Genomic DNA, 20,778 nt, shown 5'->3' with positions numbered 1-20,778 from the left:
TTAGAACAGGCAACACTGCCTGCTATTGGCAACACAGTGTCGAAGCCATGCCCACTTAGAATCACATTCTGTGCTTTCACAACCCTCTTTCGGTAATTCGTCGTGAATTCCGCCCATGTGGAACTTTTATTGGCAGTGAAAATATACAATTAGTGCGCCTTAGTTAGTGTCAGCCGTCATATTCCAATGTACAGGTGAGGGCCCCATGAAAAGTGCATGGATAATTTCCCGACAAAAGTATGTATTGAACATGAGTGAGCAGAATACAGTTTGGTATATACAAACAGGCTTCGATATTCTATAAGCTAGGCAATGACGCCTCGATGTAAAGATGGTGGAATTCTAGGATGAAGAAAAAATACAGTGAAGAGGTATATAGTGATGAAGGATGCTTGCTAAAACCGCTGTCTCAAACAGCAGACTCCCATTCTTTGTACCATGATAAACATGAACAACACCTAGCAATGCAGCAATCACACTACTGATTACCGCCTACAGCAATTGTAAACAGCTGCGGGCTTCCATCAAAGATGGTTCCTGCAACATCCTGACCACCGTCTGGGACTACATCATCGTAGGGGAAAGCGTAACCGCGTCCATCCTTCTGAATCTCGTGCAAAATGCGTGAGTAGTGGTTCGTCGTCGGGTCTTTGTAGTATTGGCTTGGGTTGCTGCCATTAGGAAATTGATTGCCAGGTGTGTTGAGTAGAATACTTCTGTTGAAGGCAGCTGCAAGACGAGGAATGACTGCATTGCGAGCCTGGTTGGAACCGGTTTGGAAAGGTCCAGTGCTGCAAGTAAAAATGTCTCTTGCTGTCGGCGCAGTGAAAGAACCCGCCTCGCCAAGCTGAAGCTCGTTGCCCTGGACGCGACCTCGCAGGTTACCAGCAGCAGCTTGTGTGTTGATGATCATATCTTCATTGCGGAACTTGTTCCACACTGCTTGGACGTAGCCATCCCAGTAATTACCCCACGCATCCGCATTGCCGACAAGTAGGTTGTTCGGACTCAGAACTCGCAATGCACGGCCATTATTCTCGTAAATCAACTTGTCCCAAGGGCGCCCATCACTTTTTGCTTGGGCGCGTAGTCTGTCCTGCAACACTTTCGGTCCATCAGGGCCCATGCCTGGTACGCTCTGCGTCTGACCTTGGGTGTTGGTAAGGCTCATCGCAACTGGGATGCTGACAAAGTCGACATAACTGATGTTAGCAAAAAGCTGTGCATCGTTGTAGGTAAATTCGCAGAAGGTCCAGTCGATGTTGAAGTTTGGATCACTAGGGTTGGTTACGCTGGGCTCGACGACAGCAGGGCCGGGGTTGAGCCGGAAGGTGAGCTTCGCACCGATGCTGAACCAGATGCGACCACCAGCAATCTTTGGTATTCTGACATTAACAGTATTCCCGGGGTTACCGAGCGGAATGGCGACGTCAGCCTGGAGTGGTTGCAGGATCTCACTGGGCCCTACGGGATAGTACACAGTCTGGCCGTCTGACTGGATAAAAATCGGCGTGTTTCCCCGCTCGAGGGCGAGGCCAGTGATGTATGCATATACTGTGCTGGAGCTAGACTTGTTCTGGAGTGCGAGCTGAAGGGTTCCGGGGGCAGCTTCAGCTAACACTTGTTGTTGGTCACCATTGGCCTGGGACGCCGGCGCTGGCGCTGGTGCTGACGTCTCGATGAGACTGTCGGCTTTGGCAGGGGCGGAAGGTTGTTCTGCCGGTTTCGATTTGCGGTTCTGGAAGCTCTGGCGACGTTTGTTCAAGAAACTCTTGAACGCCTTCATGTTGGACGGTTGTCAATTCCTAGGATAACAGGTGTAGAAGCAAAAAAACAAGGATAAGTATATCGAGGGCGCTGTTGTTTGAAAGGTGAAGAGAGAAAGAAGAAGCCGACAATGCGAAGGATGCTTCGAGGTAAAGTCAATGCTTAGACGCGTAATGCATGGAGATAACAAGGAGATTTATACATGGATGACAGCAAAACGCGTCGTCAACAACGTGGAATTCAAGGCGTGAATACAAGGGTCCAGCTGATGTCACAATGCGATGGCCCTGCCGGGGTGGGTAAACCGGTTAGCGGTCGGCGCCTGCTCGCCAAGAGTCAGCAATGGCAGTTAAATGGTGGCAGCCAACCACAGCGCGGAAACCATCACCACCATCTTGCGGCCCGATCGGGAAGGCCCATGTCAAAGAAGCACGGGAGATGCACTCGTGCCTGGCAATGCTGACTTGCGGGGTGGTGGGATTGCGCCATGGCGAGGCTGCGAGCTGGTATTGGATAGAACCTACTAGTAGCTGTCAGCATAGAGCGATGAAGAATGGTAAGCAGCAGTACGGGAACTACTGTCTATGTAGGGCTCCAAGCACGTGACCCTCGTAAAAAGGTCTCACATGCTAGCACTTAGTGCTTAAGCCATGCGCACGAAGCGCCCAGAGACGTTTTCGCGGTTGGGGCGCGAGCCAGAGCATTGCGTTTTTAGTGCCTAACCTGACATCTCGTGAACTGCTTTAGCGTAAGAGTGATCACCCACGCCACATATACTGCCGGGAAGCCATAACTACCCTACTCGTATCCCTACTAACTGAGCTATCCCAAGCTCTTAGGCTAGCAAATAGGGATGTGTAACGTGAAGACTTCCCATACCTATGCTTTCCAAGCTTCATCAGTAGCGTTCTTCTGTGGACAAAAGCTGGCACTGATCGCCGCCAGCTAGATCTTCGATTTTGGTATGCTTCGGTCACGCTGTAAGCCACCGAGAACTTGCACGAATGTGGTCGAGTCGTCCGAAGCAATCATATTTCATCTTGGTATGCGAGTAGGCCCAAGCGTAAAGCTCCAGTGGTGTATGACTATTTTCTCTTCTCACTTGGTCCATCTCACCATCACCCCGTGGTGATGCTCTGTCATGGGTGCACCAAGTTGGTGTCTTTGGGTTACATTTAGAGGTGTGGTCGCCGGGGCTGACAACACGTGGTATAGGCCTGTCCTGGATCCATTTACGAAAAGAATTGCGCAACAAACGCCGAGGCTAGTAAGTAATTTCTTTTCCCAGTGTGTAGCGCTAGGCTAATCATCTGATCTTGCCTACCAAATGCTAGAATGACGCACCACTACCAAAAGCCATGTCTGAGTAGCTGTCATAGCATTGGTCACCCCAGATGCCTCCGGCCATATCGAAGAACTGCTCGATGTCGAAATCTGCACTTCTCATTAGCGCAAACGGGTCACTGCTCCCATTGGGAGCGCCATCCATCTCCGCACTGCCTTCGCACGTGAAGTTCGCATCAGCCAGTGCGGGGTACTGCGCCTCTGATCCATGCATGGGGCATACAGTTGACATGGCAGAGATTGGACACGAGGCCTCGGCCGTACCTGTCTCCGTCGTCGCCCTTAATGGAGATTGCATAGGTTTCTGCATTGGTGCTTTCGGTCGGATCTTACGGATATACCAAGTCTTCGTCAAGTCCATCATGAAACACATCGCTCGCCAGAAGTCGCTGTGGGGCTGCTTCACCTCGTCGTATGTTGATAGTTTTTGCATTCGGAAGCAAAGAGATTCGAGACACAGCTCAAGACGCACTCGCTCTTGAGCTGCTTGCGCATCCCAGCCGCAGGCAGCATGGTCATCGTTAGGCATACACAGCCTGGCTACCGTCATGATGACCGACGGCAAACGCATCCACTCAGAGAACGATATGAAATGGTACTCGTTAGCTGGAAAAGATAGAAGAGTATCCAAGAATTTCTTCCCAGCTTCCAGTGCAGAGAACAAAGAGTTGAGCTGTGCCGATTGTGGTGGCGGGGGAACGTTCAGTGCATGTGGGCGAAGGGAGATGCTGTGCAACAGTGTCTTACTGAAAGAGAAGGAAAGCTCGAGCACTGTGTAATATAAGCGAAGCCCAGGTAATTCCTTTGACGTAGAAAGATACTTACATCTTTGAGATGCAGAGCAACAGGATCGTGCTTTCCATGCATCAAGTTGGCCTTCTATAGAACGCAAATGCATAAGCATGCGTCCGTCAGATAGTGACAGTTGCGCCGTATCTGCCGTAAACAGAATGTCTTGTATTTGCTCCTCAATCTGTCGCAGGGAGATCAGGTGGCTAATGACTTCATCGGATTCATACTCTAGTTCTTTTCCCAAGCTTTCAGCCGCTTCGGTCATGAAATGTGTATGCTTGAGTAGATTCGGCTTTTGAAAAGCACCGCCTACCCTGCATAATGTCAACAAAGTACCAAACACTCATTGAGAAGAACATACATGGACGAAATGTAGTAGCAACCAAGGAATGTTCTTTGCCTTTCTCGTAAATCTTTTCTAGATGGCGGTGAGGGCCTACCCCGTAGTGGAGGGGTAAAATCGATTGGTTGGTAATCTTGGTGGAGACCAATGTCAAGTGCCAGTCCAATCACAAGGTGGTGTAGGAAGAAGATCTGTTGCGTCTTGTGGCTGAAAACAAAATGGTACCTTTTGTGTTCAGCATATCGCAAGCTATTCACGTAGAGGACAAGTACCAGGATAGATAAACAAGAACGCTCTGTACTAGCCCAAGCGTCTTCCGAGGACGGACCATTGTGCGATGAGCGAGTTCCGTGCGGTATATTGTGTCAAGCCTCCTCTGTTGCGAGTAATCCTTCCACGATGCTGCTGTCATTATTGCAAGGAAAAGCATTGGCCTCTCTGCATGCAGGTCGGTGCTGGAGAGTTGTTGAGATATAACAACAAATGGAAATGTAATCGACATGGAACGAAATTCCTTCATCAACGATTCTGCTTCGCCTGAAACAAGCAGACTCCGGACAAGCTCATCATCTATGGGGTCTTCGAGTCGCTTTGTCTGCCTGAATGGACCTTCAGAAGGTTGACCAGCAGTTTGTCGATCATCGAAGCCATGTATACCACGGATTTCTTCGAGGTATTGGCGGTCAACTTCAGCATCGTCCGAAGTTCTCCTTAAGCGTGCTTCTGATTGGGATTCAACAGACATCCAACCTCCTGTGACAACTGGTCTTGTCGTCTTTGGTGGAACGGCAGGTGGAATGAACCCTGAGCTAGCCGTGATTTCATTTCCAGATGCACAGACGAGTTTGGCTACAAGCCCATCAATCGTTTGTTCAACTTGAGCAATGCGTCTGAATGGAGTAAGACCCAGGAGATGCTGATGGCAGACGCCGACTTACGAAGGGGCACGTAGCTTTCTTGCTCGTCGGGGCGCGTCAGCCCAGACGCACTCGTTTCCGGAAGTGGAACACCTATGTTATTTTAGCACATTTCTGACATAATTAAACCATCTTTGAGGAACTTTCGCATCCATAGCTATGGTGGAGCAAGTAGTACTTCTGGCATCGACCGGATTGGCTACTCGGCAAACATTTGGTTTTCAGATTCCGACAGCGTTGACACGCTTGTAGAGTCCTTGGCTGCTCCGCCTTTGCAGCGGAATTCCCCTCGTTTTCCCGCATTCAAAATTATTCGTGTGGAAGTTGCAGCAAAAGTAGGGGGTCGGGGAGAGTGTTCAACCCGACACGGAACGGAGAAAACATTCCTACCCGTTCCTCGACCAGTCTAACTGCTTTAGGCTGGGGGCGGAGACGCGGGGACCCGTGGTCGCCTTACCAGATACACAATTCCATCTCCATTGGAACAATGCAAGTATCACTAAAGACATCGTGAACAAGTCAGCGTTTACTGGTTCTTCTGTTGTTTTGATCTGCGAGACAAGCCAGGCAATGGGATCTCCTATGATACATAGTAGGAGGCCTTCGACGATGACCCATTAACCGCTTCTGAGTCCCTGATATTTGCACTCCTTCTACCTCTAAATTGACAAGCCCGCTAATTCATCCACTCGTCTATTTTCAAAGATCATAATAGCCCTAAAATTGCAGCTTTGAAGCCAGCTGCCAACCATACCAAAGCGTTGCGCCAATTGTTATCAGATTTAGATGAATGCTCATCGCATGCGCACGAGAAAACGCCCTATTCAACACTAGCATTTCCTCACTCTTTGAATCGCGTGTTGCTGTTCCTTGCATTAGTTGCATGTCGTACAAACAGCCCACTGGAATTTCGCCTCAAAGATCCTGTTACGGTCTCGAGCAACGAATCACACAGGAGCTCCACGTACCTTGAGTTGCCTTCTCAATCATCAAAGCCCTAGACCGAGGCCCATACAGGGTCAAGTTTAATCCTGCAGTCACTCCGGCTATTGCAAAAGGAATGAAGCTGGCCATTTCTCCGAACGATGAGAATGGTCCATAAGGTGGACGTGTCAGCGCGACGGCGAGCAAAAGCAGGTATTGGGCATTGAAGTAGGCTGGGAAGAGTTTCTTTTGCAAACCCACAAATGCCGGCCTAGGTAGCGCTCTGTAGGTAATCTTCGTTACTATGAAGGTCTGATACAGTTCCGTCCCAATCAAAGCGGAGTAAGTGAGTAAGTGGACCGGTGGAAGAATGGCCGATGCTACGGCGGTAAGCGACATATCGCCAAATAAGGATTTCTAGGAAAATGTCGACTGGAAATATGCGGTATATTCGAGAGCGTACTAAATGATTTTGAGTTGTGTTGCTGCCTGGCGAGCCAGAGGCGGATCGGATATCGCGTCTCAACTAGCTTCCGTGCCGTTTAGTTCTATCCCTACTTAGATATATCATTAGAAGACAAGGCTTATTGCCACTATCTTGAGGATGAGAGGGATTTGATTACCTACCGTGTCTTTTGTGTGGATGTATACGGCAACACCGTCCTGCAGCTCCTAAGGCGTCTTTGTTCGTGAGCTGCCAAATATCTGATCAATCACATTCACGCGGCAGCCATCTAGTCTTCTGATTAGAAACTCTCTAGTCTGTATCCTGAGCAAATAGTGTACCTACATTGCACTATGAGGATCTATCCTCAAAGACGGATCTCTCGGATCAAATTACCGCGAGGTTCCTGGTGATCGGCAATGCACCCCCGCAATGTTTCCCCGCCAAAGTAATTGCACGAATTATTTAGTATCTCTACGACAACTTTAGGAAGAACTGCCGACAATAGAACCGTTTCTTATACTACTGAGAGCATAGTGATGATCTAGTATGAATCCCTTAAATTAAATACATGATGGAAAATGCCTACTACTATTTCCGCCGTCAGCGGTATAAATATGAGACGACTACAGATGTAAAGGCGTACTGTTGCAAGCAGGGCCTTTCTTACTACTTTAAATAGTCGACATCTTTTATCAATCGTCGGATTTCCAAACAAGAGGAAACATATTGCAGCCCCAGTCATGCGTTTTACCCTAATATCCTTACTACCTCTTTCTCTCGCAGCACCAAGCAGCTTAGTACGCGATGCCGCCATCAAACCCATATATTGGCTCCTAGCCGGCGACTCAACAACAGCCACCAGCGGAGGATGGGGCGATGCATTCCTTTCCAAGACCGTCGCTCCAGGATCTTCCGGCAAAAACTACGGACATAGCGGTGCGACAACAGCATCCTTCCGCGCAGGCGGCGACTGGGGCCGAGTAATCAACGACATATCAGCCCACAAGCAAGACTACAAAGTCTACGTCACAATCCAGGTAACCATCCTTGCCTCTTTCAAAAACTCCAAAGAAATATCGAAGCTGACAGTAACAAAGTTCGGCCACAACGACCAAAAAGAAACCTCAGGCGTCTCCCCAGCCCAATACCGCACCAACCTCGCAACCTTCGCTTCGGAAGTTAAGAACTCAGGCGCAATACCCATCCTCGTCACACCACTCACACGCCGCACCTTCAACACAACCACCGACCGCGTCATCAAAAACCTCGCTAGAGAAAGCGCACTCACAATCGACGTCGCTACGTCGAGCAACCTGCATTTCATCGATCTCAACAAGGCATCGACGGCGTACGTCAACGCGATTGGGCAAGCAGGTGCTGACACGTATAACTGGGTGGGAAACGGTAGCACGGCGAGGGACCGCACGCATTTGAATCCGTGGGGAGAGGTGGTGTTTGGGCGGATGGTGAGTGATTTGCTAGTGGAGAAGTATACGTGGGAGTTTAAGGAGTGGACGGTGGGAAATGAGACGTTGAGTCGGCTTATTAGGGAGGGGAAACTTGCTTAGGTGCTTCTTGTGGCTAGTAGGTTTGGGATGCTTCGTGAACAGTCCAAGGAAGGGTCGGAGAGGGGGTATCGTTGCATTGATGTACAACATTAACTAGGAAAAAAGCTATTTGTGTGGACTGAAATGTTCTTGTTGATCACTCAGCTGTATCCTTCGTCATCGTATCCTTCGCCATCGTATCCTCCGCTCGCCCATCGATTTTCTCTCGTTTCTTTCGTGTTTTGCGTACTGGTGAAGCCGCTTACGCTGGAAGGAGGGGTGTCCCAGGGTTGGTACTGGCTACTATTTCCTGTGTACTGGCTACCTTGGGTCGATGATGGAGACGAAATCTCAGCATGTTGGGGATAGGGTACATAGGGCTGCTGTGACGAAGAGCCTTGTGGATAAGGGCAATATGGTCCCTGCGTCGGTTGTGAGAGCCCTGGGTATCCATATGGCTGGAATTGAGCGAATTGTTGGGATTTCCGATGCGGAATTCGTGGAGGATATGACTCGTTTCTTATAGCGATGGGAGTGATTTGTGAATCATAGGAGCCAGACATATGGTGTGGTGGTGGACGAGAAGGCTGGATGTCTACTTCATGATCTTGTTCAGAGATTGAAGAATGCAAGGGTGGCCTATCCATCGAGTAGCTTGACTGTTGATGTTGCTGCTGATACCTAGTGAGTGCTTCCAGGTTTGCAACAGATTTCCGGTTGACAACTTTGCTCTGCCTCTTAAGCCCATGATCAGCACTGCCTTTCTTTGAGGGTTGTACATTAGGTTGAGGTGCAGCAGAAGTGCCTGTCAGTGGGTTTGGTCGTTGTGAATTAGGCAACGGGGCAGATTCTCGTCGTGAGACAATAGCTTCCGGGGATTTTGTACGCAAAGGACCTGGCGGTTGTACGTCGAAATCCTGATAAGCGGAATTTTCAAGCGGAAATGTACCTCCCCTTGTGCCTATTGAAGGATATGGTGTTTCGTGTTCGGCCTCAGTTATGGTTTCTGTAGTTCTTGATCGTGTATGATAAGGTAGGCTCGATGAACTTTGCGAGTGCTGGCCGTATGGAACTCCGTAGTGGTCTGCAGAATCTGCAGCTTCATATGTACCATACCTCGCATTTGATGGCAGTGGTGGTGCTGACGAATGGGAATGTGACCCTACACTCAGACTGGGTGGAATATGGTCATATTTCACTGTTCTGAAACGCTTGACGGTCGGATTGCGCTTACAGCGGTCTTGAGCCTCCTTCAACAGCTTCCGTATTTTCGCCTCTTCAGAAACATTTTCTTCCAGTTGCAAGTCTGTTACGCTGCCCTCATCCGTCTGACCGGATACCGAGACGTTGTCACCTACCCATTTCTCTTCCTCTTTGTCTTCGTTTTCGTTTTCGTTTTCGTCTTCCTTATTTTCCGATGCAGCATCTGAATCCAAGTTGTCTTCCTCGAGATCAGAATTGTAATCTTTTTCCTCGGGCGCATCGATAGCGTCAGATGCGGAGCCCTGAGTTTGATGGCGAGCGTATACATTAGCACCTGCTTTGAGCAATGCATCCACGCAAGCAGCTTGGCGATAGGCGCAAGCCTCGACGAGTGCTTCATCGAGCAGATGATCCGGAGGTTTCATAGTCAGGTATCGGTCCAGGATAGCTTTGTTTCCACGGATCGAAGCAGCAGCGATGGCATTCCGATAAACCCCTCCTTGAACACGGAAATCTGCTCCAGCGTCCAGCAACTTGTTGACGACATCCATGCGGTTGAAGTAAGAAGCTGCTATCAGAGCTGTATGATACTTGCCATCTTTATGATTAACAAGCTCGATCGCCCTATCGAGAATCTCGTCAATCATAGGCAGTTCGGCTTTCATCGCAGCGGTCTGGAGAGCGTCACCGTATTTTCCTCCCTTTGCATGGACATCCGCTCCGTGTTCTATTAACTTTCTGACAACGTCAATGTTGTTACCTTTGACAGCAGCCGCCACAGTTGATCCAAGCAGGCCTCCTGAAGCTGTAGCATTTGCACCGTTGTTGAGCAAATACTCAACAACGGATAAAACACCAGACTGGGCAGCAGCAAGGATCGGGAAGCCGTGAAGGCCTCCACTGGCATTAACATCAGCATGATGTTTGATGAGAAGCTTCACAATTTTTCTATGTCCACCAGCTGCAGCTGCAGACAATGCTCCTCCAAACATGCCATTAGCTGGTCGGACATTAACTGCAGCATTGTGCTTCAAGAGTTCTTGCACAACGTTCAACCAGCCAGCAGCACACGCGGCTTGGAGAGCCGTTCCATATGTGCCCGAAATGGGTTCAGTGATTGTGATGTCGGCACCTGCTTTAACAAGGACATGTATAGTCTCAATGTCTCCGGCCCAGGCAGCGGCCTGCAGGGCTGTTCCATATGGGCCTCCGATAGCGTTGACATTGGCGCCTGCTTCGAGCAAGACTTCGCAGCAATCTTCATCGCCCTCGGCGCTATATTCTTGTCAGCGGCGCTCGAGCTATAAGACGAGGTACTTACGCGGCTGCGTGAAGTGCAGTGCCATATTTCTCGCTTGAGATATGTACATCAGCACCATGCGCCAACAGAAATCTCAGGCCTTCGATATCGCATGCATCCGCGCAGTTGATCAGGGCAGTCGTTCCCCTAGCACAGGCTGCATCTATATCTGAGACGTTCTTGATGATAAGCTCCAGATCTTCGGTGAGTAGAGTTGAGGCAGCGAGCGAGATCACGGGCCAGTTGTCTTCGCCGCCACGCACGTTCACATGAGCGCCGTGTTCGAGCAGAATCCTGGTCGCAGTACTGTCACCTTGTTCAACTGCTGCAATTATGGCGTATGAAAAGTGGCCCGCAAAGGCATTGACATCCGCTCCATGTTCAATAAGAAGGCGAATGGTGGCTTCATTACCCGTATGCACGGCAGCTGGGTATCACAAGTTAGCAAGAAGCACTAGTACAATAGAAGAGTGTTTACCTTGTAGTTCATGGCCGTAGTAACCAATGGGTGCAGTGTTGGTTTTGGCTCCACGATCCAGTAATAACTTCACGTTGTCGGCATCGCCGAACCATGCAGCCGCCTAGAGAGTCAGCATCGAAAGACTGCTACGTCGATTATGGGATATACCTGAAGAGCTGTACCATAGTCCCCTCCACGTTTATTGACATCAGCTCCTTTGTCTAGCAGGGCTTTCATGATCTCCATCGTGCCATCGTACCTGGATTACAGTCAGCATGATTTCAATGGCCAGTCCTAATCTCGAGCATTCTGTTGAGGTAGTGGGAAAAAAGAGGTAGCCCGGTGAAAGTGAAGGTTTGGTATGCAAGCTCTGGCAGGAAAGCTCGCTGGAGGGGTATTTGAAGAAATCATCCATCGTCCTCCAAAGTCTCAAAGATAGCTCATACTTACGCGCTAGCTGCTAATGCGAACCCGTAACTTGAAATCGGTCAGCATTTGGTTACAATATGTGCTTGGCACACTTACATAGGACCCTCGACGTTTGGGTCCGCACCGAACTCCAAAAGAAGCTTAACGGTCTCCAGATGTTTATTGTCGGTAGCTTCGTATAAAGCCTCATCGAGTTGTGCTTGATCGATTCCTCGGGGATATAGCAGTCTCAAGACTTCCGTTCTACCGTAGAAAGCCGCTAGTGAGAATGACCTCTGATGTCTCAGCGAGCAAGATGAAAGCTCCGAATCCCGGTTCAATATCGCGGCCACGACTGGAGCGTAGCCTTTCTGAGCAGCTGCCTGTAGGGCTTGTTCTAGAATCAAAACTCGGTGTTCATCTTTCAACAATACCTCAAAGACCTCCAAGTGATTGTAGGTGGCTGCAGCGCTCAGTAAACTTCGGTAGGTTTTGATTTGAAGTTGGGGGTTCCACGATTTTGAAAGAAGATAACGGACAACACCAGCATGTCCGCGTCGCACAGCAGCACCAAGTGCAGAGCCATACCTATCCATTGGAGATTCTAGTCAGTATGTGCTCCAGTGCTGACTCAGATATGAACACTACGTACCAATACTCCTCATTGGGGTCAATATCTGCACCCCGTTCAATCAGAATACGCACGGCATCCAGATTTCCAGAAAAGGCAGCGAGGTTCAGTGCTCGTCGGTGCGGTCCACCAGGAATGTTTACCTCGGCGTTATGATCCAGCAAAAGCTCGACAATGCGGTTATCAAGGCTACCAACAGCTGCGTAGAGCGCTGTGCCATATTCAGGAGAGGGAGCGTTTACGCTAGCGTTGCGGTCGAGTAAAATTTTGACAATGTCGTAGTGGCCATTCCTGCAGGCAGCATGCAATGCTGTTGGGCTTCCATCAGAGCTTACGAAATCAACATCTGCACCTGCGCCAAGCAGAATGTTGATGATCTCTTCGTTTCCATTTTCGCAAGCATAGTAGAGGGTTTGAAGGCCTAACGAGTCTTGCTCATGTATGTTGGGGGTTCCGTTGAGGTTTATGAGGTGGTCGACCAAAGCAGGAAATTCGAGAATCACGGCTACGTGAAGAGACGAAATATCTTCTTGACCTTCCATACCGTGTACTTCCCGGATAGTATTCCACCATTTCTGACGATCTTTGGAGTCTTTCTGCCAAAAGGGATGGCTAAAGTTGAATTCCTCAAGAACATCAGGCGGCGCCCGTTTCGCGTGTTCTACCCAATAACGAACGGGGTATCTGAGGTCGACATCAAGAAGGTCTTCAGTCTCGTCATCGCCCTGAGCTGAGGATGCATCGCTCATGTCATCAGAGTCGGACTCATCAGAGTCAGTATCTGCTCCATATGGTGTGTTCTCTACGTCAATGGCGGCCTCAGTCTCTTCCTGTTCGGCATCGTCGACCGATACATCCTGTACTTCGATGGCCTGGTAGATGTACTCTAATGAGCGCAGAGCAATGATACCGTGCTGCACATCGTCGAGGTCCAGCGAAAGATCATATTTGGCATATACCGCAAGGTGTTCTGCAGCAGATATGTCAATCCATTCAACGGTACTGTTGTCCAGATCCCAGTCGTTGCCTCTCAAGGTAAGGAATGCTCCACATCGTACTATGTATTCTTTCAGCGTTTCAAGATCTTCTAGGTCGTCATGAGGCAGTCCAGCCATGACAGCAAGCTCTCGCATCGTTGGAGCTATGTATGATAGGACTCGGCAACGCAGTATCTCCTTCGTATATTCGTATCCTTCAGCTTGCGGGCTAAGAATCCGCTTTCGAATGTGTTCAAACATGTCGGTGAGACCATATGGGAATGACTCTAGCAGTTTCCTAATCTCGGCATAGTGCGTACGTCCTGGTTTCCATGCGTTCTTCAATTCTCGTACGACGAGACTAACATAGATCCAGTTGTCCTCGGCGCGAAGGTAGATGTGGCGTTTCACAAAATACGCCAAAGAAGCTGGAAGGGCAAGTTCATCCACACGCACAGATATGTGTGCTTTGAGGTCGTCGCTAACTTGAGCGGAGTTGTCTGCATCGTTAAGATCAATCTCTGGCACCTTACCCTTCAAACATTTCTCAATGCTCGGGCGACCACTGCGGTTAAGCAGGAGCCATTTGATAGGCCGAAAATCTTCGTCGTTATGGCTCGCGGTTGTGGGCTCAATCGCTCCTCCCATGTATGCAAGGAAGTGTTCCAATGAATCTTCCGCCAGTTGCTCTACGCCATACACAATGATATATATCCTTGAGTTTCGGATATCCTCAGCCATCTTTTGCAGGGCTGTCCACAGTGCAGGTATCTTCAACATTTCTTCCGGGTCAAAGATTTGGCTCCCGACATCTCTGCTGCCCCGAGAGTCTAGGAGAAGGTGGCGTGCAAGGTCTTGGTCGATATCTAGTAACTGACGAATAATTATTTGTAACAAACCCTTCAGAGTGCGCCTCATCCTGTCACTTTGGTCACAGTAAAAAGATGCAACTAATGAGTTGTGGTCAGCACCTTGGTTCAGGTACTCTAGAGCCGAAGATGCGATAGCACCTTGGCCTGTTCCGGCCTTTCCATGAATCCAGAAGACATGATTGGTATCCGAGGTTCTCCATTGCTGGAAATTGGCAAGTTCCAAGATCGATGAGAGTTTGGTGCTTTTCGCTTCCCGGTAAGAGCCCTTCATGGCTGCTTCAATATCCACAAATCCTTTTCCCAAAGCGTCTATCATACTATGATACGTGCGATCATCTACCTGCGATTGCCGCAGCATGTTTTGGCGCGTTTTGATGATACTGTCTGCTTTGTTTGCTATTTCTCTGATCTCATCAGATACAGCAGTGAAGTTTCCATCCTTCGGTCCGGGATACTTGTTCAGTTGGAAATGATCCGACATGAGAGAGAGGCTCTCAAATGACTCGATGGTTGCAGAATCTTGATCAACAATGCGCTCCTTCTTTTTGAGCCACGAAATACCTTTTACCATATAGTTGACGAGATCACTGTCGTTCTCTTCCCAGAAGCAGAGTAGCCGAATCTGAGCGTCTCTCGCCATAAAAGAAAACTCTGTAAGCATACTTCGCAGGATCTCTGAGTCTTTCTCAAGGACTTTGAGAAGGGATGATGGAGTACCCCAGCCAGCAAGCTCAGCCATGGATGCTAAAACCAGTGCTTTTGACTGACTGGATGTACCATGAAATGGAGTGCCTAGGAAGAAGCAGCCGGCAACCCAGGGGTAGACATTTGGAAAGTCTCGTTGACGCGATCGTGCCATGAGTAGAGCTTTTTCTAAGATGATGCCACCCAGGCAATGAGCAATGAAGATGATAGGCGTCTTTGCTTCGTTCTGGGTGGATATCAGCAGGGAACCAGATAGGGTGGCATTCAACACCCACTACTCTTGAGCGATCTAGACTGTGAAGCAGCTTGTTTGCCACATTGTCTATCCTTTCGTCGACAGATCCCTTTCCAAACCATTGTGATTGGTACTGGAAGACGCTAATCTTAGCATGTGGGATCTTTTTTGGCAGCATATTGGCATCTCGCAGCCAATGCACCTTGTCTTTCTTCCATGTGTATTCAGGGTCCGCTCCAAGACCGGGGATGGCAATGATTCTGCCAGCATTTGTTACTCAGGTTCAAAATAGCATGCATGGTGACATACTCGACCTTGACCGACAACTTGACCGACGATTGTTCATCATTTGGATATACAACATTCAATCCAGGGTTGAAAGACTATTTCTTCAGCAAATGCATGGAGAAATACTAGCACTACTAACCTGGGCATCGAACTTCGAATGCTGAGCCTTCGCGGCCGAAGCCATCGCGAACACTTGATCCACGAATTTCCAGTATGTACTGAAAAACAAAGATCGCTTTGTTTTCGTTATCTATTGCAGAAAAAATGCGCGACTGCAATTTTTGGAGGCTCCTGCATGCTGGCCCCAAGCCTTGGCATATACGCCCGAATGTTGGGGGCGGAAAGATTTTGGGGGGCGAAATTTCCCAAAGGAGAAGGACATCACTCAGTTTGTCAGCACTGGCGTGCACCTTTTTGGTATAACGATATCAATAAAGCTCGGCAATTTGGAACAACCCCAGCTTTACGAGACAGGGCTAGGCGAGAAATCTACCGCACCATTCCGCCGTTGTGGCAGTGTGGGAATCCGCAGCGCGCCATGGTTTTCTACATGATTGCGCCGTGTCGCTCTCTTCAGTGCTACTATGCTCTCTTCTAGCAAGACCACAGATCGCCCCTCGATTGAATGTCGCTCGAAAAAATGTATTCGCAAGCTGCGAGTGAACAGCTACCTGTGCCATTTCGCACGGCGCCCCTGAAAACGTCAAATCCTGATGGCACCGTACAACCAGAGGTGTCTTTACTACCAGCAACGTTCCGCAGAAACTATATGATCGAACCTGTCACCGCCGATATTGGCGCGTTTCTTGACATCGAACTCAATGTCAGCAGGTTGAACGAGATCCATAACTGGCTATGGCTTGTCGGACTCCCAACAGCACCCCGGCCACTCCATTACCAGATCGTCAAAGGAAGGGAGATTATGGTGACGGAGCAACTGGATTTACATCTTATTTGGTCCTCTTCAAAATCCTCTTCCATTCTTATCAAGCCATTACCCCGTTTCCTTTTTTGCCCGGTATTCTGGCAAACGGAAATCTGTCCCCGTCAACATGTGTACAAGACGGCACTTGGCTTCCTGTTGTCGTACGTTGCGCTCATCGAACGAGAGGTCGACTACAACTTGGCTATCTTCCACGGGCTCATTCCCAAAGAGATAACCTGGGCTGGGTGGTCGGCGCTTGTGAGCGACATTATCTGCACCCTCCCGCAGGTAGCACCTTTCAACTCAGCTCTCGCTCCATCGGTAGATATTATGGAAGGCCACATAGGTGTCAACCAACGCTTCATATATGGCGAGCTACGTCTTGGGCGGCTGAACTGGATATACCGCTTGGTCATGGGCGAGATACGCGGGTATCTTAGCGGTTGTACTACGTATGGATCGTTCATGCGCGAGAATATCAACAGCCTCATCACTTGGTTCGCATACACGACGATTGTCCTCTCAGCGATGCAGGTCGGGCTTTCTACACAGTCTCTCGGAGACAACCACTCCTTTAGTATGGCATCTTTCGTCTTTTCGGTTTTCTCTATTCTGGCGCCGCTCGCGTGTATTCTTGTTATCACGGCCATCATGGCGGTCATGATTATCATCAATCTTGTGCGGACGCTGAGGATTCGAAAACAGAAACGAAATAGAGGTGTCAAAGTATGAGTATGTAAAGATGGAAGCTTCAGAGAAAACAGTAATGTACTACGGATCAGAAGGTACAATCAATGGCACCGCTGGATCCAAGCGAACCTCAGCAGTTCGGCGTCCTGTACTAGGCTTCGCCATTTTCGGAAGCTGCCTTCTCATCTTCGGTCGTTCAACCGTCGCTGATGGACAATGAAAACGGCGTGCTGAAATAGAGGTTCTGGGTCTACGATACCAGAACATGAAACCACCACAAGCGGCAGAACGGCATCAGGTGCTATGCCAACAGATATCATGATTTTCAAGGCGGCTCTACAGGTTCCTCGATACCAAAAACACCTTCCCGTATCGCTCGATATGTCCTGTACATTTCATCAGTCGGGCTGAGCGATTGACTAGAGGACCTACAACAACAGTCGGGGATTCAAATAAACCCATATATGTTTCAGCGTGGAATCTCTCAATCTGGTCATCTGGTCGAAGATTAATGACAAGAGGAACCTGTATTTACTTTGAGAAGAGAGATAGTACCTACATCGAAAAGAGCGCGCAAAACGGAGGGTGATATAGCCGGAAGTATCTGAACCACCAATATAGAAATTCCTATGAAACCTCGAAATATTGTAACTCCACTATCCTTGCTTTTTCCCTACAGAACTTCGCAACATAGCTTAACAGCATCAGCAAAATAGTTAGGTGTTCTTGCTCTCCTGCAAACACTGCTTTCCGATCTTCACGAGTGCTTTGCTAACACAGACTGGACCTCATCATTTCACGGTCTGGACTTGTCTTTCATAACTAAACCCCCAACATGTTTGATCAATCAAAAGCACAACTGGATAACGGTCGAACATTCTTAGCTTATTTTTTAGGCTGGAGACGGACACGATGCATTAGCTTGCATCTATTTCTTACGCTTTCGGGACGCCCAGACCGCCACGCCAGTGCAACACTGCAACTCTTGACGGCGGAATGCTATTTTACCGTCCGCAAGCGTTGAGCTTGATCATACATGAGATGACAGAATCTCCAGGCAGCAGATGAGCGGTGCGCGTGGGTGAAAGCAGATGACGTGGAAAGCTGACTAACCTGTTTTGTCGTAGCGTCTCGATCACGAGCCACGACCGTGCGGAAGGCGGCGACTTGGCCGTCGTCGACGCGCTTATCATAACACCTCAGCACTCGCCCCTTCATCTCTCCTGTAGTGCTCCCATATCATGTCATTTCACACTTCATCTCATAATACTCGAGGCAGGCCCTCGCGTTCTCTCCTTGCCGTTGGTATCCTTGTGCAGTTCGCTCTGATAGCGGGTATCTTTTGGGCCTATACCAACTTTGGCCACTCCCGTGGGTCCACGGCTTTAGCGGACGCGGCAACTACCAATTCATCACCGAGGCCAAACAGCTTCAGATTGCGACATGTCATAAATCACGGTGTCGGCCAACCTGGGCCGCGTGCGAGAAGGTTTGATGTCACACCGGAGCACTTTGCAGCTGCCGGTGTCGATTCCCATGTCGGACCCTTCGCCATCAAGACGGCACCAGTAAAGATCCAAAGGCCATCGTTCAACAGCTATGATAGCCAAATACCCATGTCTCCCATTTGGATGGCCGAAGACATTCCGGGTCCGGATATTAAAGATAAGGAAACCATCATCAGTTTTGCAAATATGTCGGAGGATGCGTACAAGGTTGGACGCGATGATCCCGGGTGGATGGATGTGGATGAAGACTATGACACTTCCATTCCTTTTGGTTGGGATGATAGCGGCATCCGCGGCCATGTATTCAGCGATGACACCAACTCCACCATCATCCTTGCCGTTAAAGGAACTACGGTAGCCATGTTCGAAGGCAACGGAACCTCTGTGCACGACAAGGAAAACGACAATCTTTACGGATCCTGTTGCTGCGGTCAGGGCGGTACCTACCTGTGGCGCAAAGTGTGTGACTGTCAAACGGGTACTTATACCTGTGATGAACAATGTGTAAAGGACGAGTTGCGGAAGCCAAACCGGTACTATGTCGCAACTCTCGAGCTCTATCAAGAAGTGATGAAGCTCTACCCGAATTCCCACGTAATGACAACCGGACATAGCTTAGGTGGAGTACTTGCGTCTTTGATCAGTCTCCAACATGGCATTCCTGCTGTGACATTTGAGGCTTATCCCCAGGCTCTGGCAGCGAAGCGCTTAGGACTACCGGCAGCTAGCGACGTTGCTCCACCCAGCAAAGACACGGGAGTCTTTCATTTTGGACACACAGCTGACCCGGTATATATGGGAACTTGTAATGGAGCTACAAGCTTTTGCTCAATCGGCGGCTATGCATTCGAAACACTTTGCCATGCCGGAAGGAAGTGTGCATACGACGTGGTTAAAGATTGGGGCTGGAGACAAAGCACCCAGACGCACAGCTTGAGGTACGCCATCGAGAACGTTTATATGAAATACGACGAAGCGGCAACATGTCAAGAAGAGGATGTAGGGTGTGTTGATTGTTACTTGTGGAAGTTCGAAAACGGCACACATAAGCAGCCGACAACGAGCGCAACAACAGCAACAAGTACCACCTACTCAAGGACCCGGACAGAAACATGCCAGACGCCTGGATGGTGGGGATGCCGGGATGCGACAACTACCATGATGTCGACAACATCGTCTAGCTCATCGACTGCTACAACGAGCACAAGCACTTGTCAGACAGTATGTTTTCCTAGTCAATTAATTTTGCAAACATTGCTAACTTGTACAGCCTGGCTGGTTTGGTTGCAAAGACGTAACAACAACGACAACAACAACCACTACGGCCACTGCTACTATTACGACTACATCCAGTGAGCCAACCACGACGACGTGCACTACTAAAGGATGGTTTGGCAGATGCCTTGACGACAATACTTCGACAGCCACCCCTGCTATGGAAGCACATGCCTACTGGCAGACACCGGTGATGGCCACTCCAACGCCCCCATAGGCTGATAGTAGAATACTCTCGGATTGACGCCTTGAATTTTGTTACGGAGCAATCGATAGATTTACGCAATGCCGCCATGTGCTCTTACCTTCTTGACGGAACCTAATCTCACCCTGAACGCAACCTGTAGTTCAATCACTGGGTTTAACCCTACAGCCAAACTTACATATGTGATCATTCATACGTGCGTGCGAGTTCATGGGATTCGAACATGTTCAAGTGGATCTATGCACTCTAAGCATCGCACTAGTTGTAAGTCAATCATCATAAAAATGCAGGTTGTAAGCAGGTACGCAAAAATCTACGCATTTGCCGGGTTATGCGTGAGAGAAGTAAGCAAACAATATTGTCAAGTTGTGTCATGTTGATTGTCGGTAGTTGCACCGTTGCAATGGTAACATCATCTTTTTTAACTGGTTTTCTCATAATCCCGAGGAGCTCGAAACAGTCCTAACGTAGTAGACGACGGTAGTCAACATAACGAGAACTCACAAGCTTCCCGATCAATTTCTAAGCATGTGCAAATTCGGCTTTTACTCCTAAGGGCCGATAGGGGATGTCGTACGAGATGTCGTACGTATCAAAGTCAAAGAGAATTACACTCTTACTGGTGAATCTTAGTGGCCAAGGCTAGTCACAAAGCTCAGAGGACAAGGTCAAACAACACGCATGATGTATGGAACGCTTTCACCGGCTTTATCGCAATCGGTATTTTTAGGATGAAACCAGAGGCCACTAGAAACATGTGGCGAGGGTGTGGCGTGGATACAATCTGGTCCGCCTGCTCACGTGACAGGATATCAAACCGTTGATTGCCAGCACTAGTCTCGCCCAGCTTATCGGGTCGCTCACGCCGACCCCAAGGCGACTTTCCCATGGGAAAAGGAACAAAAAGTGCATATGGCCGCGCGGAAATAATGGGGCTGGCTGGCCAACAAACAAGAATATGGTAGTGGTTGCGTGGCTACGGACGCAGGCGAAGCAGGTATTAGCGTGGACCAA

The 20,778-nt window shown here is 49.1% G+C and overlaps 10 protein-coding genes across 10 annotated transcripts; 4 read left to right on the top strand and 6 right to left on the bottom strand.

The window, feature by feature from the left end:
- Positions 1 to 478: 478 nt before the first annotated feature.
- COCCADRAFT_32907 (glycoside hydrolase family 64 protein) lies at positions 479 to 1,786 on the bottom strand (the record flags this gene model as incomplete). The annotated part of the gene is made up of 1 exon (XM_007709531.1): positions 479 to 1,786. One exon carries the CDS (start codon positions 1,784 to 1,786, stop codon positions 479 to 481), a length of 1,308 nt encoding a protein of 435 aa, XP_007707721.1.
- Positions 1,787 to 2,151: 365 nt separating this feature from the next.
- On the bottom strand, positions 2,152 to 2,307 carry COCCADRAFT_84075 (uncharacterized protein; the record flags this gene model as incomplete). The annotated part of the gene is made up of 1 exon (XM_007709580.1): positions 2,152 to 2,307. The coding sequence occupies one exon, from the start codon at positions 2,305 to 2,307 to the stop codon at positions 2,152 to 2,154; it is 156 nt and encodes a 51-aa protein (XP_007707770.1).
- Positions 2,308 to 3,097: 790 nt separating this feature from the next.
- COCCADRAFT_32906 (uncharacterized protein) lies at positions 3,098 to 5,466 on the bottom strand (the record flags this gene model as incomplete). Its single annotated transcript, XM_007709530.1, has 6 exons — positions 3,098 to 3,882; positions 3,937 to 4,217; positions 4,265 to 4,471; positions 4,519 to 5,136; positions 5,185 to 5,256; positions 5,342 to 5,466. 6 exons carry the CDS (start codon positions 5,464 to 5,466, stop codon positions 3,098 to 3,100), a joined length of 2,088 nt encoding a protein of 695 aa, XP_007707720.1.
- A 1,809-nt stretch (positions 5,467 to 7,275) lies between these two features.
- COCCADRAFT_84090 (carbohydrate esterase family 12 protein) lies at positions 7,276 to 8,103 on the top strand (the record flags this gene model as incomplete). Its single annotated transcript, XM_007709579.1, has 2 exons — positions 7,276 to 7,572; positions 7,633 to 8,103. The coding sequence occupies 2 exons, from the start codon at positions 7,276 to 7,278 to the stop codon at positions 8,101 to 8,103; spliced, it is 768 nt and encodes a 255-aa protein (XP_007707769.1).
- Positions 8,104 to 8,894: 791 nt separating this feature from the next.
- On the bottom strand, positions 8,895 to 10,475 carry COCCADRAFT_47928 (uncharacterized protein; the record flags this gene model as incomplete). Its single annotated transcript, XM_007709578.1, has 1 exon — positions 8,895 to 10,475. A coding segment is annotated over one exon (1,581 nt), but the record flags the coding sequence as incomplete, so codon positions are not given.
- Positions 10,476 to 10,602: 127 nt separating this feature from the next.
- On the bottom strand, positions 10,603 to 10,893 carry COCCADRAFT_84309 (uncharacterized protein; the record flags this gene model as incomplete). The annotated part of the gene is made up of 1 exon (XM_007709577.1): positions 10,603 to 10,893. A coding segment is annotated over one exon (291 nt), but the record flags the coding sequence as incomplete, so codon positions are not given.
- An 87-nt stretch (positions 10,894 to 10,980) lies between these two features.
- On the bottom strand, positions 10,981 to 11,671 carry COCCADRAFT_42587 (uncharacterized protein; the record flags this gene model as incomplete). Its single annotated transcript, XM_007709576.1, has 5 exons — positions 10,981 to 11,012; positions 11,064 to 11,166; positions 11,214 to 11,304; positions 11,496 to 11,522; positions 11,571 to 11,671. Coding segments are annotated over 5 exons (354 nt in total), but the record flags the coding sequence as incomplete, so codon positions are not given.
- Positions 11,672 to 14,125: 2,454 nt separating this feature from the next.
- COCCADRAFT_84108 (uncharacterized protein) lies at positions 14,126 to 14,308 on the top strand (the record flags this gene model as incomplete). Its single annotated transcript, XM_007709575.1, has 1 exon — positions 14,126 to 14,308. A coding segment is annotated over one exon (183 nt), but the record flags the coding sequence as incomplete, so codon positions are not given.
- A 1,493-nt stretch (positions 14,309 to 15,801) lies between these two features.
- On the top strand, positions 15,802 to 16,818 carry COCCADRAFT_1243 (uncharacterized protein; the record flags this gene model as incomplete). Its single annotated transcript, XM_007709496.1, has 1 exon — positions 15,802 to 16,818. The coding sequence occupies one exon, from the start codon at positions 15,802 to 15,804 to the stop codon at positions 16,816 to 16,818; it is 1,017 nt and encodes a 338-aa protein (XP_007707686.1).
- Positions 16,819 to 18,017: 1,199 nt separating this feature from the next.
- Positions 18,018 to 19,776, top strand: COCCADRAFT_32902 (uncharacterized protein; the record flags this gene model as incomplete). Its single annotated transcript, XM_007709529.1, has 2 exons — positions 18,018 to 19,505; positions 19,555 to 19,776. The coding sequence occupies 2 exons, from the start codon at positions 18,018 to 18,020 to the stop codon at positions 19,774 to 19,776; spliced, it is 1,710 nt and encodes a 569-aa protein (XP_007707719.1).
- Between the last annotated feature and the right edge of the window lie 1,002 nt (positions 19,777 to 20,778).

Source organism: Bipolaris zeicola (genome assembly GCF_000523435.1).
Source record: "Bipolaris zeicola 26-R-13 unplaced genomic scaffold scaffold_9, whole genome shotgun sequence".
Taxonomy (NCBI): domain Eukaryota; kingdom Fungi; phylum Ascomycota; class Dothideomycetes; order Pleosporales; family Pleosporaceae; genus Bipolaris; species Bipolaris zeicola.
The sequence above is the reverse complement of the archived record's forward strand: the minus strand, read 5'-3'. Positions and strand labels throughout refer to the sequence as shown.